General features: G+C 44.9%; 1 protein-coding gene across 1 annotated transcript in view; it reads right to left on the reverse strand.

The window, feature by feature from the left end:
- LOC143298154 (dynein axonemal heavy chain 1-like) overlaps positions 1-18,659 on the reverse strand; it is a 164,998-nt gene that overhangs the window by 101,197 nt on the left and 45,142 nt on the right. Inside the window, exons 20-27 of the mRNA XM_076610887.1 lie at positions 18,129-18,241; positions 15,813-15,953; positions 15,190-15,402; positions 14,371-14,535; positions 9,155-9,276; positions 8,384-8,489; positions 7,546-7,725; positions 1,697-1,812 (exon numbers count right to left, since the gene is read on the reverse strand). Of these exons, the coding sequence (XP_076467002.1) occupies positions 1,697-1,812; positions 7,546-7,725; positions 8,384-8,489; positions 9,155-9,276; positions 14,371-14,535; positions 15,190-15,402; positions 15,813-15,953; positions 18,129-18,241 (1,156 nt within the window). The remainder of the gene's footprint in view (positions 1-1,696; positions 1,813-7,545; positions 7,726-8,383; positions 8,490-9,154; positions 9,277-14,370; positions 14,536-15,189; positions 15,403-15,812; positions 15,954-18,128; positions 18,242-18,659) is intronic.

Below are 18,659 nucleotides of genomic sequence, written 5' to 3' on the forward strand. Positions count from 1 at the left end.
AGAGGCGGCGCCTCAACGCCTTCCATATCCACAGTCACAGAATCGGACTAAGTCTCTCATATTCACTGAGCGTGTCGCGCCACGAGGTCCTTCCTCGCGGGCTCAGATCTCAAGCCTCTTCGCCTAGCTCCTCCAACTGGTGTGTGTGTGTGTGTGTGTGTGTGTGTGTGTGTCGGGGCTCGTGTGCTTTTCATGTGTAGCGTTGGGCCTGCACACTTTTTCTTGTGCTTTCATGTCTGTGAAACAGCATGTTTGGTGCATATCTGTTGTGCATGTGTGTGTGTGTGTGTGTGTGTGTGTGTGTGTGTGTGTGTGTGTGTGTGTGTGTTTATTTACATTTATTTGCTTATCTGTTTATTTATTATCATTATTGTCCTTCATTCTATTTTATTTTATTAATCTATTTTATTTTATTTCGTTATCTTTCTGTTTAAATTTTTCGTTTGTTTGTTTTCTCAAGGCCTGACTAAGCGCGTTGGGTTACGCTGCTAGTCAGGCATCTGCTTGGCAGATGTGGTGTAGCGTATATCCATTCGACAGAGCGCAGTGACGCCTCCTTGAGTAACTGAATTGAACTGAACTCCTCCAAAAACGCGGTTTCACTGGCTGGGTCACGTTGACCGCATGCCTGACCAGAGGATCTAGAACGATCTACAATGTGGGGAACTGAGACGTGTTTCTTAATCGCGAGCATGCTAGCACGCTAGTGGCGAGAAAGTGAGTGGCGAGGGCGAGGAGTACATGCGCAACAAAATGAATGCGCGGCGGGTAGTAGATTTTACCTTACCTCGCGACAAAGTTGCTCTGAGGCTACCTAGCGTTGACTCGCGAGAACCCAGCCACACTTGCCGCGAGATGGTAAAAAGAAACGCGCCTTTCCTAGCGTGACTCGCGAGAACCTCTCCTAACTAGCGAGTGAGAAACGCGCCTCTGGCCTCGGTGCGAGAGAGATTACAAGGGCGTCTCCATCTTCGCTTCAACCAATCAAGAATGTCTACATAAAAAGACGTGAAATCTCTCCACATGAACACCGAAGGGTGGGAGGAAGACTTTGCAAAAGCGATCGTTTTCACTGGAGGTAGGAACTATAAACTTCAGACTTCGAAAGAGAGAGGAGAAGTTTAGAATGGTTGCTGATAAAAACTGCACTCGCCTGATGAACATTGCCAGGACATCAGAAGACAGCAGCCTTCACGTGCACTGGCTGTGGTCGAGATTGTCACTCCAGCGTTGACCGTTTACTACAGGCACTGCAAACGCTGCCTTTGTTTGACAGCACAGACCAACACAACATTCCAGGCGCAGATCCAAGGTCTCTGGAGACTGATGAATGCCATCATCACCTTGGAGGAATGACAGCTCCCTTGTTAGTGGTACTGTAATGCAAGGGAATGACAGACATCCAGGTAGATTGGAGATTCAAGATCTCACACCTCACTGCTCTTAAGTCCAAGATTGTTGAGGCATAGAGACCAACATCTATCAATGTCTATGTTTGAGGAATGGAGGAATGTTCCTGTTACTGCCCAAAACCGCTCCGTCTGTCACTTGTTTGGTGCGCAAAAGAAGACGACCGTCAGGGGGATATTTGTGCCTATGGTTAATGGAAGGAGGGATGGCGGAGGATGAAGGGATAGGGGTTATAAGGATTTGGGGATGAGGTTGGGGGAGGGTTGGTGTGGTGGAACTGACTGACCTTTCTTTCAGCTGGTTGGCCTCCAGAGCAGCAGTGATTTCGGCACTCCAGTTGGTCTGACAGCCGGCAATCACCACCTGGCCCGGCCATGTCAACACCCACTTGGTTCGGGCCGTCTGCGCGCATACACACACACACACGCGCGCGCGCGCGCGCACGCACGCAAACAAGTATACACATACAAATACACACGTACAATACATAAAAACACAGCATACATACGCGAGCATATACACACATGCAAACGCACGCAAACTCGCGCGCGCGCACACACACACACACACACACGCACACGCACAAACACACTGTAAATATGCATGCAGAAGAATTGAGACCAAGAGAGGCAGCAAAGGTCTGTGTGGTGTGGTGTGGTGTGGTGTAGTGTCGTGTGGTGCGGTGAGATTTGTCTAATCTGTTGAAGGATTTGTTGGGGGTGGGGGCGGTGCGTGCTTGTGCGTGTGTGTACTCGTATATGTACGCCTTCGTCTGACTGTGCGTGCGTGGGTGTTTGGTATCATGATCACGTGGACGGTAATTATTAGAATGTTCACCATGTGGTTGAAGTGACTGTGCGTTCTAGGCGTGGTGAAGTGGTTGTAAAAAAAATCTTACTTCTGATTATGATTTTTATTATAGTTCTTTTTCATGTTATGTTTTACTCATGTGATGTGTCTTGAGCAATATTGCTTTTTTCATGAAAGGCGCAATAGGTGTCCAACGATAGTCTTCAATAAGATGCCGTTGGCTGTGCAAATCTGAGGAAGAATGAATGAATGAATGAATGAATGGATCTTCGAATGAATGAATGAATGAATCTTCGAGTGAATCTTTATTTTCCACAGGTGGAGATATGAGCACACTGGCCGACATACATATCTGCCGATGTTCTAAGAGACACACAAACATAATATACACATATAAATGTTGTTATACTCAAAGAAGAAGAAGACGAACTTTTCTCCTTCCTCTTATTCTTCTTCTTCCATCATCATCATGCAGTCTGGCCTTAGGGCGACACCAGGCTGACGGACTCCACACAGATGGACATCCATTGCCCTTCCTGATAAGAGGCTTTGTCAGGGCGACCGAACATTTTCCCTCACCACATAGACCACCCTCCTATGGATACTAACAAAATCCTGTCTCGCGTGCACCTCGGGGATCAGCTGCATAGCACGAGACATAAATTCAGATCCCCAAAACCCCAAAACAGGCGTGACAAAAGAGGAGGGAAAAGATTGTGCTTAGGTAGCAGAATGACAAAAGCAGAGCGGCTGTCAAAGAAATTCTTTCGAATCGGCAGTTGAAATTGTTCCAGCGCGAGAATGAGAATCTCAACAATTGAGAAATTGGCATATGATTTTGACATTCTACGCCTCCAAGAGACCAGGACAAGGGCAGACAGACCAATACATTTTGAGAATTTCACAGTCTTTCAAAGGAATGAAGGAAGAGGAGTAGCAATCATACTGAACAAAAACCTAAAAAACAAAGTTTCCACCATAAATCTAGAGAAATGGTGTAGCAACTCATGTGAACTAGTGGGGGTGCGTCTTGAAAAACCTGACGGAATTCACAAAAGCATCGTGCTCATCAACGCCTATGTTCACCCAGGAATCTGCACAACAAAAGAGGATTGGGCCTTTTTAAGGAAATAGAGAACGAACTTGGAGACTCAGTCATTATCTGTGGAGACCTTAATGCAAGATCGAAGTTATGGGACCAGCGGAACACCAACCCACAAGGACTCGCACTTGAAGGAATGATAGGGGAAATTCTTCTTAGCCCATTAACAACCACATCCCCAACTCGCCTTGGAACAAGACAAGGGGACAGTGACAGTGTGATCGACATCGCTCTAACATCTCCAAAATTCAGAGCAGAAATGAATGCAGAGACGCTTCCACACCAAGGCAGTGACCACCTCCCGGTAGTTTTCGGTCTACAGAAACTGTCAGATAAACCCTGTATGAAACCGCGTGATCCATTTCAGTATGAAACCAAAGAGACAACCGTCATCGAAAAATTAAGACGCAGAAGAAACAAAAAAAAACAAAAAAACGGCACCGAACAGGATGCAAACTATTCAGCCCCCATGGTGGAATACCGACACAGTGAGAGCCCGGATAGAAAAAACATGCGGCTGTCAAACTTTGGCAAAAAGAAAGAACAAAACCATCTCCGGACAAAGCTATTGAAACAAAAATGAAAGAAAAAACTAAACAGTTTGAAGTCACTGCTCAAGAGGCCAAAAATGACAAGTGGAAAAAGTTTTGCGAGGCACTCAGTTATGACTCAACATTGACAGAGTTCTGGCAATTTTATCGTCGCATGGAAGGGATAACGTGCACAACAACAATCCCAGACATGTTAGACACTGACGGAACCAAGCTCAAGACAAACGAAGAAAAAGGATCCGCCCTGCTCAAACGTTTCATACTACAAAGCGATCAAAGAAACTAAGATGAGAAAAAGAAATATATTGAGGAGTTAAACCAAACCCTTATGCAGACTGGACCCGATGATGACTTGACAATAGATGACCTAAACGAAGCAATAGCTAAATGCAAGAAAGAATCGGCTCCTGGCCCAGACAAAGTTCGCTACTCGGACATCAAGGAACTATCGGAAGAAGACAGAAGCAAACTTTTCAGTCTATATCAAAACAGTTTCCACAATGGACATGTGCCGGAGGACTGGACACACAGGTTCTTAAAACCCATACCAAAACCAGGAAAGGACCATCGTCAGGTAAGCGGCTACCGGATCCTAACCATGCAAAACATTGCTGGAAAGCTCATGGAACGCACGATAGCCAGGAAAATTGCAAGGGATCTTGAACACAGGCACATTCTCCCTTCAAATCAAGGTGGTTACAGAACAGGAAAGTCCACATGGGAAAATGCAGCTGCTTTTGCATATGAGGTTTATGAAGGATTTCAAAGAAAAGAAGAAACACTGGCAGTAGCAATCAACCTTGAAGATGCCTACAATAAAGTCCAGTTTGCACACGTCATGGAGCTGCTACTAAGGTATGGGGTAAGTTTGACACTGACAAGATGGACAGCAGCAGCGCTTCAGGAAAGAACCGTCGTCCTACGCCTCGGAGATTGGATGTCTGCACCTTCTAAACTATCCATGGGACTGCCACAAGGGTCTCAACTCTCTCATGTCCTCTACAATGTCTACACGAAGGGCCTTGCAGACTTAAACAACAATGGAATAGCTCGGGTGCTTACTCTTGCGGATGATGGCCTGGTCTTCAAAATTTCGAAAGATGCTCAGGAAAGAACAAAAGCCAGAAACAACTAAACAATATTGCGCAATGGTGCAAAGACACAGGATCTTCCATCAATCCAGCGAAAGCCCAAACGTTGCTGTGCACCCTCAACAACAGAACCGCGAGCAAATCACCACCACCTGTGTCATTCGACGGGATTCAGATCGAGAAAACTGAATGCCTACGCTACCTAGGAATACACTTCGACAGGATGCTGACCTTCAGACAACATACGGAAAATACTGTTCTCAAATGCAAAAAGGGCCTTTCAGTCTTAAAAGCAATGGCAACCAAAGGTATTGAACAACGCCACCTCTTCCTGCTATACCAATCACTCGTCCTCAGTGTGATCGACTACGGACTTGGGCTAACAACACCATCTCAAAGCAACCTCCTAAAATTAGAAAGAGTTCAAAATGAAGCTATGAGGCTGATCCTTGGAACAACAAAAGACACGCCCACAGAAACCATGCGATACCTGCTTGACCTTCCTTCAGTGCAGGCCAGAAACAAGTTAGAACAGGTCAAGACCTACTTCAAAGCATCAGAAAACCCTCAAAACCCACTGCATGACGCAGACAAAGAACCAAAAAGCAGCCGTCTAGGACGAGGAAGATCATGGATGGGGCAAGCAGAAGACACAATCCAGCTAGTATGCCGACTACAAGACCTGAAAGAAACAAAAGAATGGGAGAAACCCCCCGAAAACCTCAACCATCTATTCAACACAGCCATTTCACCCACTCTAGGAAGACATTGTCGGGAATGGCCAGAGGGCAAAACTGATGTGGAAGTGAAGCTACTCATAGAAGAAAACAGCAAAGAAGAGGACATCATCATATACACAGATGGCTCAGTCACCAAAGACCAATCCGGTTGGGGATTCACTGCGAAACAAAATGGAAAAACAATTAGGGAAGAGAATGCTGCCTACAAAGTCACAACCTCCAGCCTAATGATGGAAGTTGAAGCTGTGACACATGCCCTCCAGTGGCTATCGTCCATCCATACGCCCGGAAACCAACATGCCATGATTCTAACCGACTCAATGAACCTCATACAGAAAACTGCAAACGGAATGGGAAGCCCAGAGTGGCATAAAGCAATGCGCAACTTTCAGATTAATAAACTCACATGGTCATACTGCCCAGGACATGCAGGTGTTAAGGGAAATGAGCGAGCTGACAGACTTGCTGGTAACGCAACACCAACGAGCGGCCTACATCTAGGAAAATCGGAAATCCTCAGAAAAGTCAAAGAATATCAAAAAGAACAGGTACAGGTCCATCACACCATCGATCGCCTCAAAGAAATAAAAGCAGAGAGAGGGAGCGGCCGTATGTCTAACATGAAAGGTAGAGCACGATGCTTTGCAAATCAAACAAATAATTATCGGCATCATTTCCAAACCAACATTGCGCAAATTTCTTCAAAACGGAGCAGAGTCTCTGTGGGCTTTTCCAAATACAATAGACTGAGCAACACACTAGACGCCACGTTCTTGGCATCAGAGATCTTTTCCCATCCCTCTTGCGGCCAATCAGTGGCAGCTTCTGTGCGTGTGTGTATGTGTGTGTTTGTGTGTATGTGTGGGTCTGTGTTTTTGAGTGCGTTTGTGCATGCGCGAGGGTGTAAGTGTACACAAGTGTCAGGAGAGTTCTGTGCACGTGCGTATGTGTGTGTGTGTGGGGGGGGGGAGGTGTGTGGGAGGTGGGGGTGCGGGGGGTAGGGGTGGGTAGAGGATGAGGTAGGTGAGTGTATGCATGCCTACACTGTGGGAGCAACAGGATATTGGAACGTGCGGGTGTGTATATATATATATATATATATATCTTTGTATATATGTGTGTGGGGATGGGGGTGGGGGATATGGGCGTATGTGTGTGTGCTTGTACAAGTAAGTGTTCATCTCTGTGTGTGTGTGTGTGTGTGTGTGTGTGTGTGTGTGTGTGTGCCGTGGAAGCTGCGATACGTAGCCTAGAAATGAGTGCGTGGAGGAGGGGGGTAGAGGAGGTGCAGGGTAATGTGTGCGTGTGTGTGTGTGTGTGTGTGTGTGTGTGTGTGTGTGTGTGTGTTGGGGCTCATGTACGTTTATGTGTATTTGACTGTGCTTTTATATCTGTGAAACTGCATGTTTGGTGCATATCTGTTATGCATGTGTGGGTGTATGTGTGTCTTCATGTTTTACATATATTGGCTTATTTATCATCATTGTTGTCTTATTTATTTATCTTTTTTTTTTAATCATTATTGTTATTATTACTACCCTTTTTTTTATATATATTATAATTATTTCTTTCTTTCTTTCTTTCTTTATTTACTTATTTATGTACGCTTATCTATTATTTATTCACCTTTTTTTTTTCTTTTCTTTTTTTTCTCAAGGCCTGACTAAGCGCATTGGGTTACGCTGCTGGTCCGGCATCTGCTTGGCAGATGTGGTGTAGCGTATATGGATTTGTCCGAACGCAGTGACGCCTCCTTAAGCTACTGAAACTGAAACTGAAACCATCATCACTGTCATCATCATCATCATCATCATCATCATCACCATCGTCATAATCATTACCTTCTTGTAGTCCTCCAGAGATTCCTTGATGATCTGTCGCACGGTAAAGCGCATGACGCGCTCTATCTCCGACATCCACTCCTCCACGTTACCTGTAGGGTACAGCTGCTCCCTCAGATCAATCACCTCGCCCTCCGCAGAGAACATCTTGGTGATCTTCAGGTCCTTCTCGAAGTGAAGCTGGGCAGAGGGCATCGACGTTATCATACTAAGTTTATTCATATAAACCCGTTGGGTTTTGTTGTTGTTGTTGTTGTTTTGTTTTGTTTCATAAAGCACTTTACAGTAATTCTTGATTTTTTTTCAGATTTTACAATAAAATAGTTCCAACATTATTACGAAACGTTACACCACCTATGAAAACATGCAGTCCAACAAAAAGTGAAAGATTTCATACTGTAACAAGACAAACCATCGAAAGTACAATACTCAGTATAATATTCATAGCAATATTCATATATATATATATATATATATATATATATATATATATATATATATATGCAAGCAAGCAAACAAATAGTTATGATAATTAATCCAAGGCAGATTTAGGCATGTGACAACTGAAGTTGGATTTGAAGCTGGACTTAACACTGGGAGTGTCTTGATCTACATGGCAAGGGGTTCTAACTGGGTGTGGGTTGGTCAGCAAGAAGAAACTTTGTCCTGAAAAGCGAGAAATTGGCGGATACGATTGTCTGGTGATGAACTTGCGGAGGCAGTGGAAGCAACAAATAAAACAATAACAACAACAAAAACAACGACGACGACAAGAACTTCCAGTATTCCACCACAGTCACCTACACCCAACGCCCCTAGCGTCTCCCAGTAAACTGACCCTGTTGACGTTCTCGAAGCACTTCCTCAGGTGGGGCTGCACGGCCGTCGGGTCCCGAGTCTGAGACAGGATCTCCAGAAGCTCGTCATCAGACAGAAAGTAGAACCTGAAGAGCAATAACATCTAAATCTAAGTGGGTGTGTATTCGGGACTGGATACACGGTTACATGATTCTGCCATTTACAATCGGTGTACCGATGTTTGTAGGCAGTATAAATATCTATCTATCTATCTATCTACACACACACACACACACACACTCATATATATATATATATATATATATATATATATATATATATATATATATATGTGTGTGTGTGTGTGTGTGTGTGTGTGTGTGTTACTCTCTCTCTTTAAATAAAAATTCTGAAGAAAAACGAAGAGAAACGAACAACAATAATTTCAGAGTTCAAAGATCAGCACAATGCGCATTTCTATGGAGAGAGAAAAAGCTTCTTTTCAGCCTGCATTGTTCCATAATCTTTTATTAATTTTTGACAGTCAGTCAACTTTTACACACACACACACACACACACACACACACACACACACACACACACACACACACACACACACACACAAAGATAGATAGATATAGACGCGCGCGTGCGTGCGTGTGCGTGTGCGTGTGTGTGTGTGTGTGTGTGTGCACGCGCGCGCGTGTCTGTGTATGTGTGCATGTGCGTGAATACGCGTGCGAGTCCGTGCCTGAATGACGCTCACTGTGAAAAACAGAAGACCAGAAAAACGAAAACCACAGATTCAAACCTGGGGAAGGCGGCTCTCTTGGTCTCCAGGTACTCACTGAGCCCCTTCTGCACCTGGTCTAGCAGCTGGTTGCACTTTTTCAGGCTCCGCAGCAAACCTTCATCTGGGCAGTGTTCAATGATCTAAGAACGTCACACACAAAACAACAGGGCGAGTCAGTGTTTCTTGGGGACATTTGTCTTGCTTCTTATTTGGTCTTACTGACCAACGTTCCACGCAGTGGGAGATATCGGAAGAAGAGGCTTCTACCTAATGCATCTTTTATTTATTCATTCATTTATTTATTTATCCTTTATTCATCTCTTTCCATTCCAAAACTATTTCCATTTCTGACAACATATCGATAGTTTGCACAGGCACACACACAAGAAATTAACAAAAGAAAGGACAAAACAGACTAAACTTTAGAAATATATGAACATGATTGCTATAAATGAACGAGAATAATCAAAACAAAGCACACGAAAAACTCTTACGAACAAAATGAAAAATACGCAACAAATGAGTCATCAAATTTGATAGGAAACACCCATTCACCTAAGACACAATTGTATATATTTTAACGTGCATGATTATTTCTGAATAATTATTCAGCTTGCGCTATACTTCTATATATGCCAAACATTGAATTTCTGGACTGGTGAATAGACGATAAAACATTCTTTATACAGCTGAAATATAAATTATCATTACATATTAAATATATCTCTTAAGATCTATAGCTTATAAGTGTAGTCTTTTCTTTTCTTTTCACTTTTTCTGAAGGTCAAAGTGAAACTGCATCCATTAGATGTTGTCAGTGTAGATGGAACAGTGTTTGAACAAGTTACACCCTCCACAATACTATCATCCTATTTATGTAAGACACTTTGTTTAGTAGGGCAAATAAAAATGGCGAAGGTGGGAGAGGAAGGTGACAGAATCGTTGAGACGCTCGTCGTGCCAAAACAGGAGTCCGTGCGGGTCTGGGTTCGATTCCCAATCTCGCCCCTTCTCCCAACTTTAACTCTCTCCATACGAACGGCGAAAGAGACGACGTTAACAGCGTTTCATCCCAATTACCATCATCAAAATATTGCAAGCGGAACGCTCTTATACTGAAGAGGTGAATGTTGACAAAGAATACCACAGTTCTGACGACGGAAACTAGTAGTTGGGTCATTCAGACACCCTCTGGACATCCGTGGGGTCTGTGTAGAGGAGAAGAGAGGACTGGCCGTACTGAGTGAGTTAACTGGAAAATCAAACTAAACGTTTAATCATTCCGATGAGACGATAAAACGAGTATCCCGAGTGCAGCACGCACTTAGCTCATTGAAAAAGAACCTATGGCAACGAGAGTGTTGTCCTCTGACAAAATTCTGTTGAAAGAAATCCACTCTAGTAGGTACACATATATATAATTATGCATACACTCAAAGCCTCACTAAGCGCTTTGGATTATGCTGCTGGTCAGTCATCTGCCTAGCAGATGTGGCGTAGCGCATATGAATTTTTCCGAACGCAGTGACACCACAGTAAGAAAATGGAACTGCATAACAAACAATACAACAGAAATATCGAACCCTGTAGTTACTCCATGAATATATGAATCACCATACAGTTGAACTCTGTTCCCTTTATTGGTAACCCATAATACACATAATGTGTACTTACATAATTGTCATTTACACACACACACACACACACACACACACACACACACACACACACACACAAATACACACATCTCTCTCTCTCTATCTATCTATCTATCTATATATATATATATATATGTGTGTGTGTGTGTGTGTGTGTGTGTGTGTGTGTGTGTGTGATCATACGGGAGATCAAGGAGGAAGAGAATGATAAAAGAGTCCAGAAGGCAGTCCAGCAAGGCCAGCAGGGGCAGTGGACAACATGGGAAAATGTACTCCAAAGCAGCCTCAGCTGGAGTGACATGTGGAACATGGCCCCTCTGAGGATCAGCTTCATCCTAAGATCTGTGTACGACCTCCTTCCCTCGAATACAAACTTGGTGAAATGGGGGAAAGCAGATGACCCTGCGTGCCCACTCTGCCATGGCAAACAAACAGTGGAACATGTCTTCAGCTCATGCAAAGCGGCGTTGAGTCAAGGACGGTACACATGGAGGTACAACCAAGTGCTAAATGAAATTGCACACGTGGTTAGCACTGTCCAAGGAGCACCAACCCCACCAGAAGTTCCAGTAGAGTTCCGCTCTGCAGAAGGCAATAAAGTCTGGCCAGGAACAGCATCCAAAGTTTCCAAAGCATGGAAACGTGGGCTGTTTGATGGTGCCGAAGATTGGGAATGCACAGTTGACCTACCAGAGGGGAAGAAACACCCGGAAATCATCAGCAAGAGCGGCATGAGACCTGACATAGTACTCCACTCCACGGCAACGAAACAAGCGATTCTGATTGAGCTCACTGTTCCATACGAAAGCAGAATGGAGGAAGCCCACATCTACAAGACCGAGAAGTATCCTAGTATAGCCAGCAGCCTGAGAGAATCTGGCTCCCAAGCCAAAGTCCTCGCCATGGAGATTGGTGCAAGAGGATTTGTGGGCGCATCTACAGCCTCGTGAAACAGCTGTCGATTTCTGGCACAGAGAGGACATGGGCTCTCAAGACAATGGGAGAAGCAGCAGAAAAGTGTTCCAGCTGGATCTGGTCGAGGAGGAATTAAATTTCTCGAGTCAAACTAGGCGTACGATGGCTCAGTGGTTAAATCGTCTGCCAGAAAAGGTGACTCAGTCCTGAAGTGGCGACCACCCTGGAGGCGCAGGTTCAAACCTGCTGATGACCAGGAAAAAAGAAAAGAAAAGGCGGCAATACAAGGGCACCCATGAGTCATGACCTGGGTGCGGCCCGGCCCCCTTGGAGTGTAAGGAGTTAAGGGCCGAAAGACGTGACTGAGGGGGGCTTCTTCTCTGAAGGCCTTGTACTGTCCAGCTCTCCCTAGAGTTTCTTATCACTATATATATATATATATATATATATATATATATATATATATATATATATATATACATTCCGCACACAGACATACATACTATATATATATATATATATATATATATACATTCCGCACACAGACATACATACATACATACATAACATACATACATACATACACAATGCTTTTTTTGTTTTGTTTGGGGTGAGAAGGTGAAAGATAAAGATACTGGTGGGAGGGTAAGAATAAAGTGATTATGAGAAGAAGCTGACGGTGAAGAATTTGAAGACGAAAACGGATGAGGAAAATGAGGAAGAGAAGACAAAGGAGAAGAGGAAAGGAAAAAAAAGAAAAAAAGAAAGAAGAGCAAGGAAGAAGGGGGTGAAGTGGCGGAAGAGGAGGAGAAGGACGACAAGACGGACGAGGGAGGGAGGAACGCAAGGGGGGGGGGGGGGGAAGAGGGAAGAAGAAGAAGAATACAAAGAAAAATAATGAAAGAATGGAGAAAGAAGGAAGAGCGCGAGGGGGGAAGAAGATGGGGAGTGTTAGGAGGAGGAGAGCAATATGAACAGGAACGACAACAAGACCCTCTCACTCCATCTGCCACCCTAACCACACCCAACCCCCCAACTCATTATATCATTATTGCATTACTCTTTATCACAACATATTTCTTTGTGTGAAATTCGGGGTGCTCTCCCAAGAGAGAATATGTCGCTACACTGAGAACGCCACCCATTTTGGGGGGATTTTTTTTTTCTGCCTGCAATTTTGTTTGTTTTCTTTCGAAGTGGATTTTCCCATAGAATGTTGCCAGGGGCAACCCTTTTGTTGCCATGGGTTCTTTTACTTGCGTTAAGTGCATGCTGTACACAGGACCTCGGTTTATCTTCTCATCCGAATGACTAGCGTCCAGACCACCACTGAAGGTCTAGTGGAGGGGGAGAAAATACTGGGGACTATGGGATTCGAACCAGTGTGCTCAGATTCTCAAGAGAAAGGTGGAAGGTGGCAACAAAAACTTTCGCAACATTTTGACACAATGCTGTGTTTGTGTGCGTGCGTGCGTGCGTGCGTGCGTGCGTGCGTGTGTGTGTGTGAGTGTGTGTGCGTGCGCGCGCGTGCGTGCGTGCTTGCGTACGTGTGTGTGTGTGTGTGTGTGAGAGAGAGAGAGAGAGAGAGAGAGAGAGAGAGAGGTGTAATTAAGTGAGCCGATAATGTTGCAGTACACTTCATAACTGCAGATAATATTAAGCTGTTTAGATCTGGGATCTATAGCCGGTGCACCAAAGATTCATCCTTATTACGTGCATGTATTATATTTTGTTCAAACGTGCGGACAGTCTGTCTCTCATGTGGACGTCCATACATGTATTTCTCTATGGCCATTCTCTTCGTTTTCGCATGGCTGTATTTCAATATTGCGCACTCCTCCGCCTTTCCAACCTTTATGAAACAGTGTGTGTGTGTGTGTGTGTGTGTGTGTGTGTGTGTGTGTGTGTGCGCGCGCGCGCGCGCGCGTGTCTGCATAATCATGAGATGAAAGAACGGGACACCGACACAGACACACACACACACACACACACACACACACACGTGTGTGTGTGTGTGCATGAGTGTGTTCGAATGCCAACCCCTTCTTGATAGTTTAACCCTGCAACGCGTTGGTGAAAGGCTGGTAGTTCATACAGACACATTCGCGATCGTGCACGAGCGTGTGAGAATACTCTCACATCAATTATAACGGAAGCGTAGCCTCTCGCGCGCACGTGCACACACACACATGACGAACACATACTGTGTTATGTGCACAAGTGCACACTTGCACATTCACACACATACACATTTTTACACGCACACACACACACACATACGCACACGCGCACACGTAGACATACTCATATACAAACACACATGTATGCATGCGCGCGTGCACACACACACACACACACACACACACGCACACACACACGAAGAAAAATACAACAACAAAAAAAGAAAGAATGAAGAAAGAAAAGCGAAGAGGAAGATTAAGAGTATTAGGAGGAGGAAAGCAAGAAGAACAAGAACAATAGCACCAACAATGAGACCCTCTCATTCCATCTGTCACCCTAACGACCCCCCCCCCCCCCCCCCCCCCCCCCCCCAACCTCCCCAACCCGGCACCAACCTCATCCCTTTTATCCTGTACACTGACACCCCCCCTAAACACACACACACACACACGCGCGCGCACACGGAACCATGGAACGTACATTGGGCACGTTCTTGCACCTGGACATGATCTTGCGCCACACGCGGTCCATGGTCTGGTAACGCTTGGACTCCACGGGCAGCTGTCGGGTGATGTCGTCCGAGCTGAAGATGGGCTCCAGATACATCCACGCTATCTGGCACCTTGTCCACTCATCCAGAACGTCCTGCAGACAGACAGAACCAGTGGTTTGTTGTGGGTATGGTGGTATGGAGGGTGTGCGTGCGTGGGTTGAGTCGCGGGGGGTGGGGGTGCGGTGGGGCCAGGAGGCTAGGTGTTTGTGTGTAGGGTGGGGGTAGTGGTGGTGGGGCGGGGGTTTAATCAATCAATCAACCAATCAAAATCACTTTATTAATCCACTTGGAAATTAACTTGGGTGTGTATTAGTGGGTCCTTACTCCGTGTGTGTGTGTGTGTGTGTGTGTGTGTGTGTGTGTCGAGGTGACGGTAGACTGTTATGTATGTGTGTGTGTGTGTGTGTGTGTGTGTCGGGGTCACGGTTGATTGTTTTGTAGGTGTGGGTGTGTGTGTTTGCGCGACTCTTTTTTTTTGGGGGGGGGCGGGGGGGGGGGGGGGAGTTTCTTCTGTTGACTGTTACAAACCTCGTATCAAACTCCGACTCCTCCTTTATTATTATTATTTTGTTCTTCACACACGCACACATACACACACGCGCGCGCGCACGAACGTACGCACTCACCCTCCACCCCACCCCACCGCACCCTTACCATTCAGCACCCCCAAAAACACACACTTCTCACAAGAAAGGAACTTCGACATAACACAGACAAACATAACCCTCCACAACAGAACAACTGACCTGAGTGGTTCGCAGGGTATTATCCCAGTCGTCGATTCTCTTCTCGAACTCCTTCTTGTATGGGGAGAAGCAGATGCTCTGAGTCATAACGATCTGATCGTCCAACTGTTGCAAGATCTCGTCTGTTATCTTCATGATGAAAGTGCCTGTGTTCTTGTAGGCAGTCACTTCGAAATTCACGCCCTCCCATTGCTTCTCCATGTTGTCTAGTGCCTGGGTGAGGAATAGATGGAAGTCGTGGGCGTGGGTGGGATGAAAGTCGAGGTTGGTTGGGGTTGGAGTTGAGGTGGGGGATGCATCATTATTGTTATGCCAGCAAAAGAATGCAGGACCACATTTCGTGCATGCGGAATCTGTCTGTCTATCCGACTGTGTGTGCTCATGTGTGCGTACGTGGGTCTCTCTCTCTCTCTCTCTCTCCCATGCTCTTCGTGACACAGATAAACCGACTGACTGACAAAGCGTGTACATATACATATATATAAATCAATCAAACACACACACACACACACACACACACACACACACACACACACACACACACACCGACACCCAGCCCCACACTCCGTCCCCACCCCCACCCCCACCCCCCGGCCACCACACAGACAACAGATGAACCCAACCTGTTCAATTGCGTACTCCTTGCCGGCCACTTCCCCGATGGTCGAGATTTCCTCCACGTGGTCGGAGAGACCCAGCTCCAGACAGCGCGTGAAGGTCAGGCTCTCACTGGGCCGCAAGGGGATCCCCACCTCTGACGATAACTGCAAGTGCCAGGCAACCAAACTCACCATCAAGTTTCAGTTTCAGTTCCTCAAGAAGGCGTCACTGCGTTCGGACAAATCCCTACACATTATGCTAAACCACATCTTCGAGCCAAATGCATGACCGGCAGCCTAACCCAAAGCGCTCAATCAGACCTTGAGTGTATGCATATTCTTCATTTTGTACACCAATCAGAAATGATTCTCGTCAATGGAATGTTGCCAGAGGACAATCCTTTTGTTGCCATGGGTTCTTTTTCAGTGCGCCAAGTGCATGCTGCACACGGGACTTCGGTTGTTTCGTCTCACCGGAATGACAACACGCTCAGTTTGATTTTCCAGTCAAACTTGGGAGAAGGAATCCGACCCAGACTCTCATGAACACTGTATTGGCAGATAAGCGTCTGAACCATTTGCCTTTCTCATCAAGACAGCATTCGACATTGTTGCTTCGAGTCTAGCCGACCGCGCAGAGCCATATCAGGGCTGCCCAACCAAACAAAAACAATTCGACCACGTTAAGCATCTAAAAATATATCACAACTAAAATAATGCATACAAGCAACAACACACTTCATGACATTTGTCCTAACCATTAGGTTCCTCAGGGCAAATGAGACCAGGTTGTGCTGAGGACTTCAGCTTTTCGCTTAATTCATCATTCCCAGACTACAAACAAAAAATCGTAACAAAAGATTTTTAAAAATCAAAGCTACACACAACAAATAAAAAGGCTGTACAGGCAAATAACACTGCAGAATAGACAACTTATGTGCAATCGTATTTTACAATATCACGACACAATAGCCAGAGCAAAAAAGCACAGTATATCACAGAGAGAAACGTGTCAAGGCTTGCTGGAAAATAACGAAAAGGGAATGGACTGGAGAGGCAGAAAAAACAGACAAGAGTGAAAGAAGAAAACAGGCAGAAACAAAGAGACTGAAAGAAAGGACATTTTTGGCACAGGATTCCCAGAAGGCGAAGATGCTATTTATACCGAAAGGCACCCGGCTTCCCACGGGGGAAAGACAAGACAAAAGAAGACAATACAAGACATGTTTATTTTAGGAAACCTAGTATGTGTACATGAAAATGTTACATATTTCATGTGACTAATACAAAATCTGAAACACACGAAACATTGTGCTCAGAATCAATTACATTGGCTATACCAACTGATCGTTTAAGAGATACCTTTGAAGGAAAACCAACAGCTATACATTAGCAACACACAAAAGATTTAGCACTGTTCACTGCATTCATGCCAGAAGCGAATTGGCGTTTATCCCAACCGTAATCAAGGCGAATCACAAAAAGAACTTGTAAACATATCGACCCAGAGAGATGCACTTTGCCAGTGTTTTTAACTGATTAGTGAGTGGCTCTTGTTGCGTTCGTCAGACGACCTCTTGCTATATGTTTCTTTTGTTGTTTTTTTGTTCTTGTTCTCGTTGTTTCTCACCATCTGCACAGTTCCATTGACTTTACATTACTGCCATGCCGAGTTCCCCATACACAACTAAGCCCGGGTTCGTCTGCAACACTCCCAAAGACGCATCCGTTAAGTGGATGGCCCTCGACAGTGTGGTCCAAGTCTTTTCATTTGTCGGTAGCACAGTAAGCTCTGAGTAACAGCCAGCCAATTGAAAAAAGCAACAACAACCAAACAAACGAACAACGATATTTCTCGGATTGGGTTCGAACTCACGTCATCCCAATCATCAGTCGGTCGTGTTCACCACTTCGCAACGATGGTTAGGAAAATACAAAACAAAACAAGAACAACACAAAAACAGCTCTCTAACCGCCTTTCAGAACTCGCAAAGCCTTTAATCTGACTACCAGCTTGCCCACACTTTCCCCGAGGCCTTCAATCAGAAGCAAAACACGAGGCAAAATACTTCAAAAACCGCATCACCTATACTTTGGTATACTGTTTGATCTGATTGTGAAGCCTGCAAAGAGAGGTGTAGGAACACGTAAACAAATCTCGGTGCTTCCTTTAAAAAGAATGGGGTGTGCGTGGGAGGGGTGGGGTGGGGGGGTGGGGGGGTTAGGACACAAAGGACTAGTGAGGGGAAAGAACGTTGTGCTTTTTCTTTATAACCACGTTCAGACTTTCTAAGTGTTGAGCTATGATGATGATGATGATGATGATAGTGGTGGTGTTACCGTTTTCCAGTGGCGGGCTTTCATGCCAGGGTTTCGCAGTCCTTGCAGCAAAGGCAAGTTTGGTTTGAAGTCCTCGATCTTCGACTTGATACTCATGGCGATCTCATACACCTCTGGAAAACACACACACACACAATAATAATATTACTATTATTATTATTTTTATATAGAGCTATAATACAAGCATAAGCAAGTTCTCAGCGCTTTACAATCCAGTACCTAAAGTGAAACAAGAAAGCATATAAAAAGTAGTAGAAACATAAAACAGAATCATTAATATTATAAAACACACACACACACACACACACACACAACAATGCATAAAACTCACAAAGTAGCATACTATCAAAACTACAACTGTTACACTCCAACACTAACACCCACGCACACACACACACATGATTAAACGGCTGAAATGACAGCAAATTTCACTTAAAATACATACATGTAAAAAGGAACATAATTGTAATATGCGTGCCACACATTTTGTAAAAATTGTAAAATAAAATTTGGATAGAAAAGGTAAAGGGG

This window comes from Babylonia areolata, chromosome 23, assembly GCF_041734735.1.
Source record: "Babylonia areolata isolate BAREFJ2019XMU chromosome 23, ASM4173473v1, whole genome shotgun sequence".
Lineage (NCBI taxonomy): Eukaryota > Metazoa > Mollusca > Gastropoda > Neogastropoda > Buccinidae > Babylonia > Babylonia areolata.